At 43.5% G+C, this 17,451-nt stretch overlaps 1 protein-coding gene across 7 annotated transcripts in view; it reads left to right on the forward strand.

Annotated features, from left to right (window-relative positions):
• The window catches only part of ptprfa (protein tyrosine phosphatase receptor type Fa), a 589,458-nt gene that overhangs the window by 162,685 nt on the left and 409,322 nt on the right, over positions 1 to 17,451 (forward strand). For all 7 annotated transcript variants that reach the window (XM_070886687.1, XM_070886691.1, XM_070886688.1 and 4 more), the window contains exon 2: positions 12,034 to 12,184. In XM_070886687.1, the coding sequence (XP_070742788.1) occupies positions 12,109 to 12,184 (76 nt within the window). In that variant the 5' untranslated portion in view covers positions 12,034 to 12,108. The remainder of the gene's footprint in view (positions 1 to 12,033; positions 12,185 to 17,451) is intronic.

The following is a 17,451-nucleotide window of genomic DNA, read 5'->3' on the forward strand; positions in this document are numbered from 1 at the left end:
TCCGCCTAGGCTCTGGATAAGATAACCTAAACCACCGCGGGGCGACGCGGGGACAATCGGGACTAATTAGAAACAGTTACGATACGAGGGGCGACGCGAGAATGGGTAATCAGTTAGATAAAACCACAGATGCGGGTAGTCCGCTACAAAAGTTATGTGAGGAATTACCTGAAAGAGCTGAACAATTTAGACTATTATCTGGAGCCCTGAACAAATTATTAGGAGATGACCAATGGCCCCTAGGTGGCACTAGAAGCGTGGAAATAGCAAAAAAGGCACAGGGATTGATTTGGAGAAGGGGACGAGGGAAAAGGGACAAGAATTTAATTGCCACGTGGCGACATTATTGTCAAAAATTAAAAGATGCATCACTTCTGTCAAGTTGGCAGGAAAACGCCATTAAATTAGGATTCTCATTGACAGAAGGAGGACATGTTAAAACCGTAGACGTTTTAAAAAAAGAATGCGTGCAAGAAAAACGTACTAAGAGATCCCCTGGGACCTCTGAGAAAGATATTAACCGACTACGTAGTCAAATGGTTGGCATTGCGTTGACCGAGGCTGATGATGAAATTGATGAATGGTCACTGACACGGCGCCTCCCGCAGCCCCCAGCCCCTTACCACAGTCCCCTTCCCAACCTCCACCTTACACTCCGGTGGTAGGAGGTAAGGATAACCATAACCCCACACCAACGAACCAAAAAGCCCAGACGGACCCTTCATCCTCTGATAGCGACTCAAATCCCCAGTTCACGAGCCATGTAGCCAAGAGGACCAGATCTCACACCCGGAAGGGCAGATCTATATCTCAAAGGAATAAGCAGTCCCGTGAATCCGCTAGTCAGAATGCCAGTTGCGAAAGGCAAAACAAACCCTCCCGCCGATTGGGACGCGGAGATGCTGTACAGTCAGACGGCTCCGAGCCACCCTCCGACCCAGAAACGTCTTCAGAGGTTGACACCCCCACCCCTAAGCCCCGGCGGCAGCTCCCGGTTAGACCAATGCCAAACCCTGATGCACAACAAGTTGCAGACCATCCTACCATAGATGTCTATGTGCCTTGGAAACCGAGCGAAATTATGGCCATTCTGGCCACCATACCAAATCGAAAAAGGGAACCTGTCAAGTTTATAGATCATCTCCGGACTACCATTGCAGTTTATAATGCAGAATCAAGGGACCTGTGGGCCCTCGTACAGCAGACCCTGAGCCCAACTGAGCACCCCCGATTTCTAGTTCACTTAAGATATGCAACCCATGACGCATTATTGGCTGCACACCCTAATAACGCCCAGGACCGCCTAAACGCTATCTTCACCGCCCTCGGCACGACCCTTCAGAAGCCCATCAGTATGGCCGCAGTATTAGAAATTAAACCCAAACGAGACGAAAATGCCAACGAATTCATGGAAAGATTCATTGAAATATACGGGGGCCAATCTGGAGATAATGCCTTCCGGGGCGGTGGATAATTCACCTCAATTCTGCGCTATTCTATTTCATTGCCTACCCCATTCGATTGCTCACGCTATCCGGACCAATAACATGAATTGGGCAGATAACAGTCGGGCTCAGATGGAGAGAGCAGTGAAATATTATTGGCAGGAAAAGAAAGGAGGGGGGAGGTGCGCCCCCAACCCGGGTCAAGACTGAATACGTGACTAGAAAGGAGGAGCCTCCTCGAGGGGAAAGACCGGAACCTGACCCAAGGGAATATCAAATGGAACCACAACGCTGTGTAAGGGGATGGGAGGATAACCAAGGATATGGGAATACCCAACACCCCAACGGTCCCGGCCCCGGCCCCGCAAACTATGAACCCCCTTATGGCCCTCAATCGGGTACGGGAGGCGGCCAGGGCTGGGGAAGAAGCGGACGATGCTTTAATTGTGGACAGGAAGGACATTGGAGCAGGCAATGCGCTCCTCCCTTCGGCACGGAAAAGGGATAGGAGGAAGAGAAAGGGGGCAAAGGGGGAGAGGACGGGGATCTTATACTAACTTCTCCCAGAACAACCCCTTTGCCCATCTGTCACCCGAATATCAATACTGACTACGCAGCTTGATTGTACAAGGACTTTCCTCGGATGAGGAACCAATGATATCGCTAAAAATTCAAAATGAGTGGCAACCCTTCTTAATAGATACGGGAGCTTCCATGTCCTCTGTGCAATCGAAGCTTAAACTCCCCGCCTCCACCGAGACACAGGGACTGTCAGGGTTCCTGGGACAAGTCTCAACATTCGCAGTGTCAGAGCCAGTCAAAGTAAATTATAAGGAAGAATCTGAAACATCGGTTTGTTATTACCACCAATTTGGACTGTAACTTGATGGCTAGGGATCTCCTTTGTAAATTTCAGTTGCATCTGGAATGCGGGGATGATGGAATCGTTGTAAAACAAGAAGCCTTTAAACGGCAGTGCTACACTACCCGGACCCCTCAATGGTGGTCCCTGGATTTGCCCCAAGCGCCCTATCATGTGACCCGAGCCTATGATCCTAGTGGTAAGAATCAGGATCTCCAGAATCTCTACCAGGATCACGTGGGGGAGGAATGGGAAATCCTACTAAGAGCCAGAGTGCCTGGACCGGAGGGGAAAGTAGATTTCGTGGAAATAAATAGAAAGTTGTGGCGGCAGCCCCCAACGGTAGCACCCCACGTCACTCGCGAAGTATTACCTCCCCACCATGCCAGAGATTTGGGAATTATGGTGCGCCAAGCTATAGACGAGGCTGACCCTACCAGCCCGGACTTGCAGATTGTGGGATATGGCCGGACGGTCCAATTTCACAGGGATCCCGAAAAGGTTCTGACGCTACTATGCCACCATATCGGTACCAATACACCCGATTACGTGGATTCTCACATATGGGCAGAGGACCCCTCCCAAGTGGGCTATACTCCAATTGATCCGATTGAGATCCTAGTACAGGACAATGTGGACTGGCCCTCCATCCGTCAGTACCCACTGAAACCACAGGCAATACCAAATATCCACCGATTGATCAAGAGACTAGTGGAACAGGGGATTTTGGTTCAATGTCAGTCCCCGTGTAATACACCAATACTGGCAGTCCCTAAGCCAGGCAAAACAAATCAGTTCCGTTTGGTCCAGGACCTTTGAGCCATCAATGCTATCGTCCAGCCCCTACACGCTCTGGTTCCCAACCCAGCACAGATATTGTCATTAATCCCAGCAAACGCCAAGATCTTCGCAATAATAGACCTCCAGCACGCCTTCTTAGCCTTGCCGCTAGCCCAGGCGAGTCAGTATCTGTTCGCCTTCACTCACCAGGGACAGCAATATACATGGACTAGACTTCCCCAAGGGTTCATCCACTCCCCGACCTTATTCTCAAGGTGCCTGCAGAAACAGTTACAGTCCCTCACGCTGACTAAGGGATCCACTTTAATTCAGTATGTGGACGATTTACTGGTAGCCAGCGCAGATGAACCAAGTAACAGGGAGGATGCTAATCAGTTACTGAATTACTTGTCCTCCCTGGGATACATAGTTTCCCCGTCAAAGGACAAAATTGGCCAGTCTCAAGTCAAATTTCTTGGGATCATTTTTATCAGGCACCCACCGAGCCTTGGAGGCTAGTCGAATCGAACCCATCTGCCAGTTTCCAGTCCCTAGCACGGCAAGACAAATGCGGCAGTGGTTGGGGATGATAAATTACTGTAGATCCTGGATCCCTAATGCTGCCCTGATGACCAAGCAACTCACACCGTACACTACCAAGGAAGGCAGCTTTGAAATAGAAACCGCAGATGTCCAAGCCTTTAAGGAACTAAAGACAGCCCTGCTGCAAGCTCCGGCTTTGGGCCGGCCCCTCTATGACCGGCCCTTTCAACTGTATTGTACGATCCTGAAAGATTGTGCTACCGCTGTCTTAACTCAGAAACACGGGGATAAGCATAGGCCTGTTGCCTACTACTCTTCTAAAATAGACCCCGTTGCCTTGGGGCACCCTGTATGTACTCAAATATTAACTGCCATCTACAATAGCCTTCAATCTGTCGCCAACCTTACCCTCCAGCAGGATATTGTTGTATATACCTCTCACTCCGTAGCTGCCCTCTTGGGTCAACTGCAGATTCAACATCTTACCATGGCCAGGCAGAGTAGATATGAGATCTACCTACTAAATAACCCTAGGCTGACCTTTCGGCACTGTACTGCCATTAATCCGGCCTGTTTTCTTACCGAGCCACCCCAAGGTGAGGAAGAACCGAGTCATGATTGTTTATCTTTAATTCAAGAGGCCACCTCGGTCAGGGAAGATTTAGTTGATGTACCAATGGAGGACCCAGACTGTATTATGTATGTTGACGGAAGCTCTTCTATTGATCCAGAAGGTGCACGAATTTCAGGATATGCCATAGTAAACCAGGAGAATCAGGCCTTTGAGACCGCCTATTCCGCCCAACAAGCTGAACTATTTGCCCTCACCCGAGCCTTTATCTTGGCCAAAGACCTCAAGGTCAATATCTATACTGACTCTGGGTATGCCTTTGGGGTAGCCCATGATTTCGGACAATTATGGAAAAATAGGGGATTCCTAACCTCAAATGGGAATGAGATATCACATAAGCAGCTAGTATCTGACTTATTGCAGGCCCTCATGCCCCCCAAGCGCATTGCCATTGTCAAATGTACCGCCCACACTACCGGAAAATCTCCGGTTGATATAGGAAACCGCTGTGCTGACCAAGAGGCCAAACAGGCCTCTCGTGGACAACAGATGGTAGTGCCCAGAATGATGAGTCAAACTAAAAATCCTACAAAGGATAAGTTAGCCTCGGAAAAACCAATGCCAACCATCCAAAATGTCATTAAAGCACAGGAGGACGCTCCTGAAAAAGATAAACTATTGTGGAAAGATTATGGATGTACTTATGACAATGTCTCTAAACTCTGGACCACTCCCGCAGGACAGACTTGCATGTCTGACGAATTGGCCTTATGGGTTATTGAATGTGCACTTTGCTACTCATTGTGGAGCAAGGACAACAAGTGACACGCTTTTGGCCACTTGGTGGCACCCTAGACTCCAGGTGCTGGCCCAGAACATCAGCAGTCGCTGCCTTGTTTGCCACCAGCATAATCCAGGGAAGGGAGTCCCCTGTGATTGGGGTAAGACGCCCCTACCAGAAGGTCCCTTTGAGACCTTGCAGTTGGACTACATTGAGTTGCAAAGAGTTCAGTGTTACAAATATGTGTTAGTAATAGTGGATGTGTTTAGCAAATGGATCGAAGCCTACCCTACCCTGGACAATAAGGCTCAAACTGTTGTTAAGGTGTTAATGAGGGAAATTATTCCTAGATATGGTATCCCAGCTCGACTGAGTTCCGATAATGGCCCTCACTTTATTGGCCAAGTTAACAAAGAATTCTGTTCCAGATGCGCATTAACCAGCAGCTGCATTGTGCCTACCGACCCCAAGCTACAGGACTAGTTGAACGTGCCAATCAAGCTTGCAAAACTAGTAGCATCAACCGGACTCAATTGGCTTAAACTCCTTCCCATAGCCCTATTCCAGATCCGAACTACTCCCACTGGTAAGGCTAGACTGACCCCCGCTGAGGTCATTTATGGTAGGCCCCTTAGGACCCCATGGAATCAGAATGTCCCCTCCACTGTCCAGTTCCACCACATGACTGAGGAAATGACCACCTATGTTCTTTCCCTGACTCAAGCTCGGCGAATAGCCCACAACCAGGTTCGAGACGCTCACCTCGACCTCCCAGTTTTACCCGAATTGTCCCTCGTGACACCAGGGAAGTATGTCCTGATTAAAAAATGGATTCGAAAAGGATTAGAGCCACGATGGGAGGGGCCTTTTCAGGTGTTACTCACCACCCCCACTGCAGCTAAGGTTGAAGGGAGAAGTGCCTGGGTTCACCTGCATCATTGCAAGCTTATCACTCCTTAACTATCCTTTATTTATATTACAGACTTCCTCTATCCCATAGCTGAATAAGTGGAACATTCGGGCGAGCAAAGACGAGCTGCTGAATGTTGTGTACCTCTAATTCCCCGTTGGACAAACCAGGTCCTTGAGACTCTTGGAACCTGACGGGCCCAGAGGACGTTGGATGATATCCACTTAACCCATAGCTATGGGGTGGTGGATTCTTTTTAGTATAATGGCAGCTTATAACATACAGGGGGCAAGACAACGAAGGGAACTCCATGTAAACACGTTCCTATATATGTCTTATGTTTATGCGCAAAATGGGAACATTTCTAGTTGCTGGGTGTGCTCACATATCCCTATACATTCCAAAGGGGGAATTCCTTTGCGCCCCGTTCCACTGACCCTAACTGAGACTGTCAGATGGATTCAGAGCCAGACTATCATGAGAGGAGGGGGGGCCAATGCAAATACGAGAGATGAAAGGCGGGTCAAAAGAGGGATCACGGAGACCAGGAGGAGTATCATGCCGTTACCACGTGAACGACCACGGGGAGGTCACCAAGTGGGAGAGTGCTGGGGACCCTATTAGTCAGACGTTCCAGGGATGGTACCAACCAACCTACGACCGTGAAAAGGAACCCCCATTCTTAGCTCTGACCAATACCTCGGGGATTGGGAGGCCAACCGGGGACATATGTCTAAGCCGAAATGACACCAATAACAAGGGACATATTATAGGATACAGCAATTGCCCACACAGTCTCAACATCACCACAGGTGCACTGGTCACCATCCTCTCTCACCTTCCGAATAAAACAGGTGGAGGTCTGTGGGCCCAGTCTTGGGACCCGGAAGCAATATATCAGAAAGCAGCTTTTAACGGCACATATTTCGTGTGCGGTCATAAGGCATATCCCTGGTTGCCTAGGCGATGGACAGGGTCCTGCTATCTGGGATATGTGGTGCCATTTGTGCGGCAAGTACATGGCGGAAGCACATGCCTCCAGCTGACACAAGCGAGCCCTCACCCCCAGGTTCTTTGGGGTCATGATGTTCCCAATCGGGATAGGACGTCTCATGGATGAAGTACAGAACCTAGAGACGGTATTAGAAAAATAGCTAACAATACTGCTGAAGCTCTGGAGGGCATCACGGCTGAAATGGTAGCAATACGGACCGTAGCATTACAAAACAGAATGGCCCTCGATTACCTGTTAGCTGAGAAAGGGGGAACGTGTGCCTGATAGGATCTGAATGTTGCACTTACATCCTCGATAATTCAGAAAACATAACCAATCTCGCTGATCACATAAGAAGGGAGGTAAAGAAGTTATCCACCCCTGCAGGAGGAGTAGGCTGGTTTGATTGGCTGTTAGGTGGATCTTGGGGATCATATATAATGCATGGAGCGATTATTCTCATCGTAGTAATATTACCTGTTGCTTGATTATTGGTTGCTTTAACCTTTGTTGTAAAGTCATGATGGCAAGGTTAGCAAACCCTCTTGTGACCAAGGGCTCCCGGGTTATGATCCAGCAAACTGAAGACCTACTCGACAAAGAGGATCAGGAAAAAGAGTGCGATATTCCTGGAATAGTCACCAGGGTTATCATGAAATGACAAAAGGGGGGAATGTGAATGTTTGAAAATGTATAGAATATGAATGTTTGAAAATGTATAGAGACATTGAAGTTGAGAATGTGGGAAAATGTATAGAGAAAGTGAAATTGAACAAAGAAATCATGGGAGAATAACTAAAAGAATGTCAGACTGCAAATATTACAACATCAGCACAATTAACAGATTTGCAAGGTCTAAGTTACTAGTCACGCCAGTAAAATTGTAACATTTAGAAGCAATGCCTGAGAAAGTTCTTTGAGCAAAGTGTGAGAAATTTCTTTGAGCAAAGTGTGAGAAAGTTCTTTGGGAAAAACAGACCATACTGAAGTCGGCTTATGAGTGGACAAAGGGAAGGAGGGATCAAAGGGGATAGGCTGAACTAGGATGTCACTCTAATTGTATCTTGTTATCTTGTACCGAAAATGTATAACCGTTGTGCCTTCACAATGTAACGGCACTTGTCCGTAGGAAGTGGTTGCGCTCTATCGAGAGAGCATTCCTTCTGTCTGATAAGTCCCGGCCGGTAAATCTTTATAATAAAGACTGCTTTGTTATAAGCTTCTTTGGTGTTCGCCTCAGTGTATTCGCTGAAACAGATTGAAGGAAAAGAATCCAGAAATCTACATCCTCATACTTAATTATCTTGTATGTGAACACCACAGCCAAGTGTGATCCTGTCTTCACTCAGCATCTACATATGTGCACTGTCCAGCAGAATTAATTAGATATTTGTAATAGGAATCTTGGATAATTCCCACCCCTCAGCCAGATCCCAAATGTAAGGTCACAAGCCAGTTGTCATGCCCCCACTGCAATGGCTGAGTTCAGCTAAACTTAGCACCGATTAAACTGAGAATTCCTCTGGGTGCTTGGCTCTGTGCCACGTGAAATGATGTATTCACCCACTGAGCTACAAGAAAGGTGATGGGATGCAGCTGTTTCAAAATTGATGCTTAATAAATTTTATGCTTTCGTCTCCTATTCTAGAAACTCTTTCAGAGGATTTTATATTTGTCATTGTAAAGAAAAATAACTTGCATTCAGATCCTGCCTTTTATAATCTCGGGGCATTTTGTAGGCAAATGTGATAGCAAATTTACATGCATCAGGGTCTCTCAAACAGCAGTGAAATGAAGGATCAGTGAATCTGTTTTGGTGGTACAGGTATTGGTTGAGGGATAAATGTTGGCCAGTTCACCTCTGAGAAAAGTGACTTGGGATCTTTTATGCCCACCCGAACAAGCTTATGGGGCCTAACGTCTCATCGGAATGATGACACCTCTGACAATAAAACATTCCCTCATTACTGCAGTAATGTCGGTCTAGGTTATGTGTTCAAGTCCTCAAGTAGGTTTTAATTCTCAATATTCTGACTCAAAAGTGAGAGTTCAATCACTGAGCCAAGCTGACAGTTAAATTGTAACTTTCTACTAGAATATAGAGTAATTAAAGTTTTACTAGTAGTTTATTTCAGAAGATCTGGATGTGCAGCTTTTAGTAGTCCTTGTTATGCTACTTTGACTCCCATATTCTGAAGAACAGCAAATACCAAAAACAATTAACTTTTAAAAAAAAAAAGAGGCCTTTTTAAAATGTTATGCTGCACTGTTGATTTCATACTGGCAGTATGAGTAGAGGAAAATTACTGCATGAGCTCTTGTTGAGTGATTCTTATTACTTCCTCAGCAAGGTAGTAAAAAATGCAGTAAAGGTGTCCCAGTTGTCCCTGATATAAAGCTGCTGGTAGGTCTGCTTGCAAGCAGAGGACAAAACTTCCCATCTGTCACAGCCATTTAATTTTTAAATACCAGGGTGTCATTGAATAATTCTCTAATTCTTTTAAACACCGATAAAATAAGCATCTCTGTGGAACTGAGATGTACAGTCTCTCTTGCACTCACTGTCTGTTACAATTTCTCATGAAAGCTGGACACAGTGGATGCATCAGTAATAATGTACATTGGAGGTGCAGTAGAAATAAATTATTGTTTTTTCTGCAGAATTTGTATGATTGGAAATGAGTGGACTGCATTGGTCTCCAGTTTCTTATTTTAGCAAAGGTTCCAGCAGAAAGACAGCAAGGAACCAGAGCACAAATAATGATGGTCCAAATGAAAAGACATAGATTGTTTGAGACTAGTAAATTTACTGATATAAGCATCTTCCTATCTTTGCTGTCACTTACATGGGAAACATTTTCACAATAAAGCAAGTGCAAGATTCTTAATACAGACATAATCCAAAGTTTGTCTGTCTCTCTTTCTCCCCATCACTGATTAGGGTCACTCATGGTAGGGCAGTTCTTACAGAATTCTCCCCTGTACTGAAGAGGGTAACTCATGGTAAGACATATAGAATTAGGAGTGCTCTGGTACCTGTCCCAACTGACAATTCTTCATCAGTGAGCCTGGCCTGGACAGTGAGTGCTAGCAACATATTTAACACTGGGGACAAGTGCCTGAGAAAGTCCTGTCCCTAGTTTGACATGTGCAAAAAACTTTCCTCAGCCATTCACTAGATATTGATCTGGAGCAGGATTTCTTTCTCTACTTCATCACGTCAGATCCACTAAAGACACCTAACTGTTCTTTTAATGTCACTGTTTCACAAATAATTATTATATATATAAACATTGGTTAGTCCAGGGATTGTCTGGAGATAAGTCTTTTTTAACGCACGTTGGGAATCATGACAACATGTATATGAATGATTTATTGGAGGAAATTTACTAGAATGATATCAGGGATGATGGACTTCAGTTATGTGGGGAGTCTGGAGAAGTTGGGATTGTTGTTCTTGTAGCATAGAAGGTTAAGGGGAGATTTAATAAAGGTGTTCAAAATTATGATGGGTTTTGATCGAGTAGATAGGGAGAAACTGTTTCTACTGTCAGGAGGATTGGTAACTGAAAGGCACAGATTAAAGATAATTAGCAAAAGAAGCAAGGGGAGATCAGGATAATTTTTTTATGTAGTGGATTGTTATGATCCGTCAAGTACTGCCTGAAAGGGTGGTATTCAATAGTACTTTTCAAAAGGGAATTTGATATATACTTCAAAAGAAAAGTTGCAAGGCTATGGGGAAAGAGTGGAGGAATGGGACTAATTGGATAGGTCTTTCAAAGAGTCGACACAGGTGTGATGGGTCAAATGGTCTCCTGTGCTGTATGACTCTATGTATGTATTTATGTATGTAATATGTATATAAATATTATATGAAAACTTCACGATAGAAATACCTAATTATGATGCGAGTTATTTTAATGTTGAATTAATAACACAATTTTTACTTGCATGGCTTTGAAGAAATATTCCATTGTATTTTTATGGCTAAGTCTGCAGGAAGATTTTGCACTTCAAGCTGCTTGGTGCGACTTGTGGGGGCCGAAATTGCCCCTTTCTATAAGGCCTGTGGCTGCCTGAAAGCGGTGGGCACGGGTCAGTGCGGACTGGCCGTTGAGTCTCCGTGGAGGGGCTGCCATTTTTGAAATTGCCCTTCCTTCGTTTTGGAACGGTGTAGGGGACTGTCATTTCTTCATAGTCACTGGATCAAAATCCTGGAACTCTCTCCCTAATAGCACTGGAAATACCTTCACCACACAGATTGCAACTGTTCAAGAAGGCGACTCACCACCACCTTCTCAAGGGCAACTAGGGATGGACAATAATTGCTGGTGTTGCAAGCAACGTCCACATCCCATGAATGAATACATTTTAAAAAGATTAGGTTTTATATACGGTCTTGAAAGGTCCAACCAAAGAAATTTGGAAATGTAGTAAAATTACTATTTGCATGGAATATTTACGACCATCAGCACCCAGCAGAGCAGCTCAATCTGGTATGTGGGGGAAAAAAGTGACCTATTTGGGGGTGGGGCCGAAACTGGACTGCATCTACGAGTTTACAAGAGGCCAAAATCAAGGAAAGGGATGAGATTGACACCCTGAACTTGTAACTAATGAATTGCTTATTTTTGCTTAAATAACAAGTAACACACGAACGCCCTTTATTTTGGTTTTTAGTTTGTGACAAGTAATGGAGCATGGGACTGAACAATGTCCTGTATTTATTAAAACATTATTAAAAATTAAAAATAAAATTAACTTTGGATGAAACTGTAATGCCACTTGTAGAGAAGTTATTGAGTATTTGCATAACTATGATCAATTTCATTTCGGATTTAGTCAAAGAAACCTCATACTGTAATTTTTGCATTTTGAATTGCGATTCATATTGAATCAACTTAAATCTGCCATCTTAATCCAGTTTCCATATTGATTTGAGATTCCATTCAAATTAGCATAAATTAATATTCTGTAACAGCTGCTATGCATGGAGGTTAGTGCTGGCTAGAAAGGTACATTACAGTTTCTGAACATCTCGGCTTTGGACTGTAAGTCAATAGCTTAAAGGAAATAACAACTGGCTGCTCAATGATCAGTGACTAAGTAATTTACAATAATCTATATAACATTTTGATGTGCAGGTATGAGCATCTGAAGATCAACACTGCAAGGATTGGTATCTGACTTGAGTAAAAGGCCTGCCCCCACCCTGGAATATGCTACCTCAGTGTTGGACAGTGCTACCAGTCATGGTGATCCTGAGCTATCTGGCACAATACATCCAGGCAGACAGTAAGTAAAATCGTTAAAGTTCTGTTAATAATTTTTCTCTTTAAACTACCTTGATATGTGTGAATTTGTTTGAATATAGAGGATTGATTAATATCAACACTAACAAACTTGGAAGGAGGAAGGAATTGTAATATATGTTCACTGCAAACTTGTATGGTGGACTCTTCAGATTAAAAGGGTCCAAAATGACAGAGCATAAGCAAAGTAGGAAGAGTGAAATAAATTTTGTCTGAGTGGGCAATCTTTCCCTTCCACAAATTTTATGTGAAAACATTCATGGTCGTCAAAGGGAAAAGCTGAATGACTACAAACTCAAAGTCAAAGTAATGAGAAGGATTTGCACAAAGAAATGAGAAGGATGTTGTTTTAAAAAAAAATTTAAAGGGAGATATTCAAGATTTGCTCAGAGGTTTTGAAAAGGTCCAGTTTGTTTTGAATGTGATTAGCCTTACACTTTCACTTTTGAGATTTGAAAATTCAGTCATTAAATGATAATGGAAAGATAAATGAGGCTTTCACTTGGGATGGGAACAGCTGTAAAAAGGACAAAGTTGAAGAGGTCAACTATTTTAAATTAATGACTGAATTACAGCATTTAATAATGGCCCTACTTGGCAATCCCTATCCAAGCATTGGTCTGATTTTGGGTTCTGGCTGTGAAGAGCTGGGTAAAATGTCAGTTTAAAAACTGAGTAATATATAAATATAAAGTATAAACATTTTAGTTAACATGAGTGCATGCACTCTTTTAATGCTAGTCAGATAAGGCGGGGGTTTCTCGAGGATTTCAATAGAATTATATTTTTTCTAGGTTTGGCTGTTAAGGACTGCCACACCAGCTAATAATTATATGTTGAAAAATATTTATATAATTTTTTCCACATGTTGCACATTTTATTGAAGTTCAGTTTCCTTTTTCATTCTTGAGTGCATGATAATTAATCTTTGTGCGTCACCCCTGTGTATGTGTGTGTGTGTGTGTGTGTGTGTGTGTGTGTGAGAGGCGGGTGGGGAGAGAGAGGAGAGGAGAAGTTAAATCAAAAAAGTTCAAAGTAAAAATAGGCAGAAGAAGTGGTGTTTGTAGAGTGGTACTGAGCTGTAGTGGTTGTAGACTGTCTTTCTTGGCCTTTTTCCTGGCTGTAATAAAGAGCCCAACAGTAGGTTAATGTTGATGTAGTGCAGCTCAAGAATTGCATTTGGTATTGCATTCACTTGCAGTTAAATTCTTGGGAATACAACAAGGTTGGTTAATTTATTTATGAAGGAGCCAAGAGTGGATCTGAATGTTTGTAGCTTCTTCCTACTGGTAAAACCACACTGTTCATGCTAGTGGACAGTCTCACCACTGGAGCAGGAGATAACATGGGGGCTGGCACCTTCTGTTCCTCGTCCTTCTGCTGGCCATACCACAATTAAAACAGATTTAGAGGACTTCATGTGGCTCCTTTCTCTATATTCATATAAAATATCCAATCTCATGAATGTTTAGAGAAACATTTAATGAATGATAGCCATAGATTTGGGATTCACAATGCTGGAAATCCTGAAAATAGCTTTTGATTATAGTTTATCCTGGGAATCATGTTTCTGGCTACTGCAAACTTTGGCTTTGACGTAATCAAGTTGATCATGTATCCCAAGCTGTTAAGGGAAGCAAGGGAGGAAATTGCTGAGGCTGTGACCATAATTTTCCAATCCACTCTGACTACAGGTGTTCTGCTAGAGGACTGCTAAAGTTGTACCATTGTTTAAAAAGGGAAAAAGGGTAAGACTGAGTAATTACAGGCCAGTACCACCAGCGCTGACTCCGCAAGATCTTGCAAATCTACTGGGAGGATAGACACACCAACGTCACTGTTCTCAATCAGGTCGATAAGGTGGTTAAGGAGGCATACGGAATGTTTGCCTTTATTAGCTGAGGCATAAAATACATGAGCAGGGAGGTTATAGTTGAACTGTATAAAACACTAGTTAGGCCACAGCTAGGGTACTGCATATAATTCTGGTCACCAAAATACAGGAAAGATGTGATTGCACTAGAGAGGGTACAGAGGAGAATTACCAGTCCATCAATACTCAATGCCTAAACTCACTCATGAAGAATGGGTGTAATACCAGAAAACAATTGTGAAATTCAAGCCTGCTGTAATTACAGGTGTGCCAACTTCAAGTTAATAGATCAGAATATTGTATGTGACCAGCTTGTACTGCATTTCTAAATAGATAGACACTCAGTGATAACTTTCTGTACATTTTCTTAACCTGTAAAATATTAATGTGAAAACATTCATTCCATTTTAGCAGAGCACTTTCAGGTGTCCTGCATCATGTTTATTGGCTCACTTGTTAGCTGTATTTAGTTGCTCCTGATGGCTTAATTTCCTGCAATAATACATCTGTCATGAATAATTAAGCAACACATTTGCCTTTTACTGTAAATTAGACTAATGTCATAAATCAATGCTGGGAGCTCCAATTCTGTAGCAGCTGCCAAGATATGAAGTTGAGTCATTTAAAAACAGTCTGAACTCTTTATGGTATGGAAGTTAATGATCGACTGCATTATGACATTGTAGCGTAGCAAGATCTTCTCAATCTAGATGAACTTTTCTTCACCTTTTCCCAGGGCAGTTGGCATTTCACACGTCAGTTTTCTTCCCCAAATAACTTTGGCTCCAATAAGAGATTTAAAACCACTGGCTTCCATGACTCTAAATCAACACTTATTGAACCAAATGGGTATTTAAAAAAAAATTTGAATCACAGATTAAGCCCAATGCTTTCAACATTTCAACTTTGCAAAGTTATCCTTTAAATAAATGAGTCAGAAATTCAATGGCCCGGATTTTGCTGTCAGTGGCAAAGAGACGCCGCTTGCTGTTGACCTCGAAAAAAGCTGTCCACAAAGATTTAGATGGGCTCTAGAGCGTGGATTTCCTTTGTGCCAATGCGACTTTGAATTTGGTGCCATCCGAGGCATCAGCAACAGTGTAGGTAGCAAGCAGGTTGATCAGCCAATCAAATTGAAGAATTCTCACCGACAGCAAAGCAGAGATTATAATTCACATTTTAATCATTCTACAGAAAGCAAAATAAAGATTGGGACATACACTTACGATTAAGGGAGAAGCTGAAATATCAAACTTAAAAAAAATTATTTTTATGATTTTAAAAGTCATGTAATTTAAAAAACATTTTATTGAGAGAATGAGACTCTACACTTGTAAAATCAGTTTTTCAGGGCCACAGACATTGTTCAGCAGTAATTATGACTTAGTACGTTGTTAAAATCAGTTACTTCTGATTGAAGGCTTAACATGTTCAGTGTGTAAACAGTACAACAGCTCACCCTGTGAAAGGAGGCGCGTATCACTGACAGCAACTTCCACATTTAACTGTGCATGTGCGAATGCCAGAAGGTGCTGTCCGTTTTATACAGTAATGAAGGCAGCGCTGACAGTTTCTCAATACTTAGGTTCTGTCTTCACGAAGGAAGACACAAATAACCGTCCAAATGTATTAGGGGACAGTGGGTCTAGTGAGAAGGAGGAACTGAAGGATATCCTTATTAGGCGAGAAATTGTGTTAGGGAAATTGATGGGATTGAAGGCCGATAAATCCCCGGGGCTTGATGGTCTGCATTCCAGAGTACTTAAGGAAGTGGCCCTAGAAATAGTGGATGCATTGGTGATCATTTTCCAACAGTCTATCAATTCTGGATCAGTCCCTATGGACTAGAGGGTAGCTAATGTAACACCACTTTTAAAAAAAAAAAAAGAAGGGAGAGAGAAAAGAGGTAATTATAGACCGTTTAGCCTGACATCAGTAGTGGGGAAAATGTTGGAATAAATCATTAAGGATGAAGTAGCAGCGCATTGGGAAAGAAGTGACAGGATTGGACCAAGTCAGCATGGATTTATGAAAGGGAAATCATGCTTGACGAATCTTCTGGAATTTTTTGAGGATGTAACTAGCAGAGTGGACAAGGGAAACCAATGGATGTGGTGTATTTGGACCTTCAAAAGGCTTTTGACAAGGTCCCACACAAGAGATTGGTGTGCAAAATCAAAGCGCATGGTATTGGGGGTAATGTACTGACGTGGATAGAGAACTGGTTGGCAGACAGGAAGCAGAGAGTCGGGATAAGCGGGTCCTTTTCTGAATGACAGGCAGTGACTAGTGGAGTGCTGCAGTAACTAGTGGAGTGCCGCAGGGCTCAGTGCTGGGACCCCATATATATTAACAATTTAGATGAAGGAATTGAGTGTAATATCTCCAAGTTTGCGGATGACACTAAACTGGGTGGCTGTGTGAACTGTGAGGAGGACGCTGAGAGGCTGCAGGATGACTTGGACAGGTTAGGTGAGTGGGCAAATGCATGGCAGATGCAGTATAATGTGGATAAATGTGAAGTTATCCATTTTGGGGGCAAAAACACGAAGGCAGAATATTATATGAATGGCGGTAGATTAGGAAAAGGGGAGGTGCAACGAGACCTGGATGTCATGGTTCATCAATCACTGAAAGTGGGCATGCAGGTACAGCAGGCGGTAAAGAAGGCAAATGGTATGTTGGCCTTCATAGCTAGCAGGGAGGTCTTACTGCAGTTGTACAGGGCCTTTGTGAGGCCTCACCTGGAATATTGTGTTCAGTTTTGGTCACCTAATCTGAGGAAGGACGTTCTTGCTATTGAGAGAGTGCAGCGAAGATTCACCAGACTGATTCCAGGGATGGCTGGACTGTCATATGAGGAGAGACTGGATCAACTGGGCCTTTATTCACTGGAGTTTAGAAGGATGAGAGGGGATCTCATAGAAACATATAAGATTCTGACAGGGCTGGACAGGTGAGATGCTGGTAGAATGTTCCCGATGTTGGGGAAGTCCAGAACCAGGGGATATAGTCTTAGGATAAGGGGTAGGCCATTTAGGACTGAGATGAGGAGAAACTTCTTCACTCAGAGTTGTTAACCTGTGGAATTCCCTGCCGCAGAGAGTTGTTGATGCCAGTTCATTGGATATATTCAAGAGGGAGTTAGATATGGCCCTTATGGCTAAGGGGATCAAGGGGTATGGAGAGAAAGCAGGAAAGGGGTACTGAGGGAATGATCAGCCATGATCTTATTGAATGGCGGTGCAGGCTTGAAGGACCGAATAGCCTACTCCTGTACCTATTTTCTATGTTTCTAAGCTGTGCTGGATCTAGTTCTGGGGGAATAAAGTGGGGCGTGGAGCATATTTCAGTGGGAGAGCATGTTGGAAACAGTG

This window comes from Pristiophorus japonicus, chromosome 8 (genome assembly GCF_044704955.1).
Source record: "Pristiophorus japonicus isolate sPriJap1 chromosome 8, sPriJap1.hap1, whole genome shotgun sequence".
Lineage (NCBI taxonomy): Eukaryota > Metazoa > Chordata > Chondrichthyes > Pristiophoridae > Pristiophorus > Pristiophorus japonicus.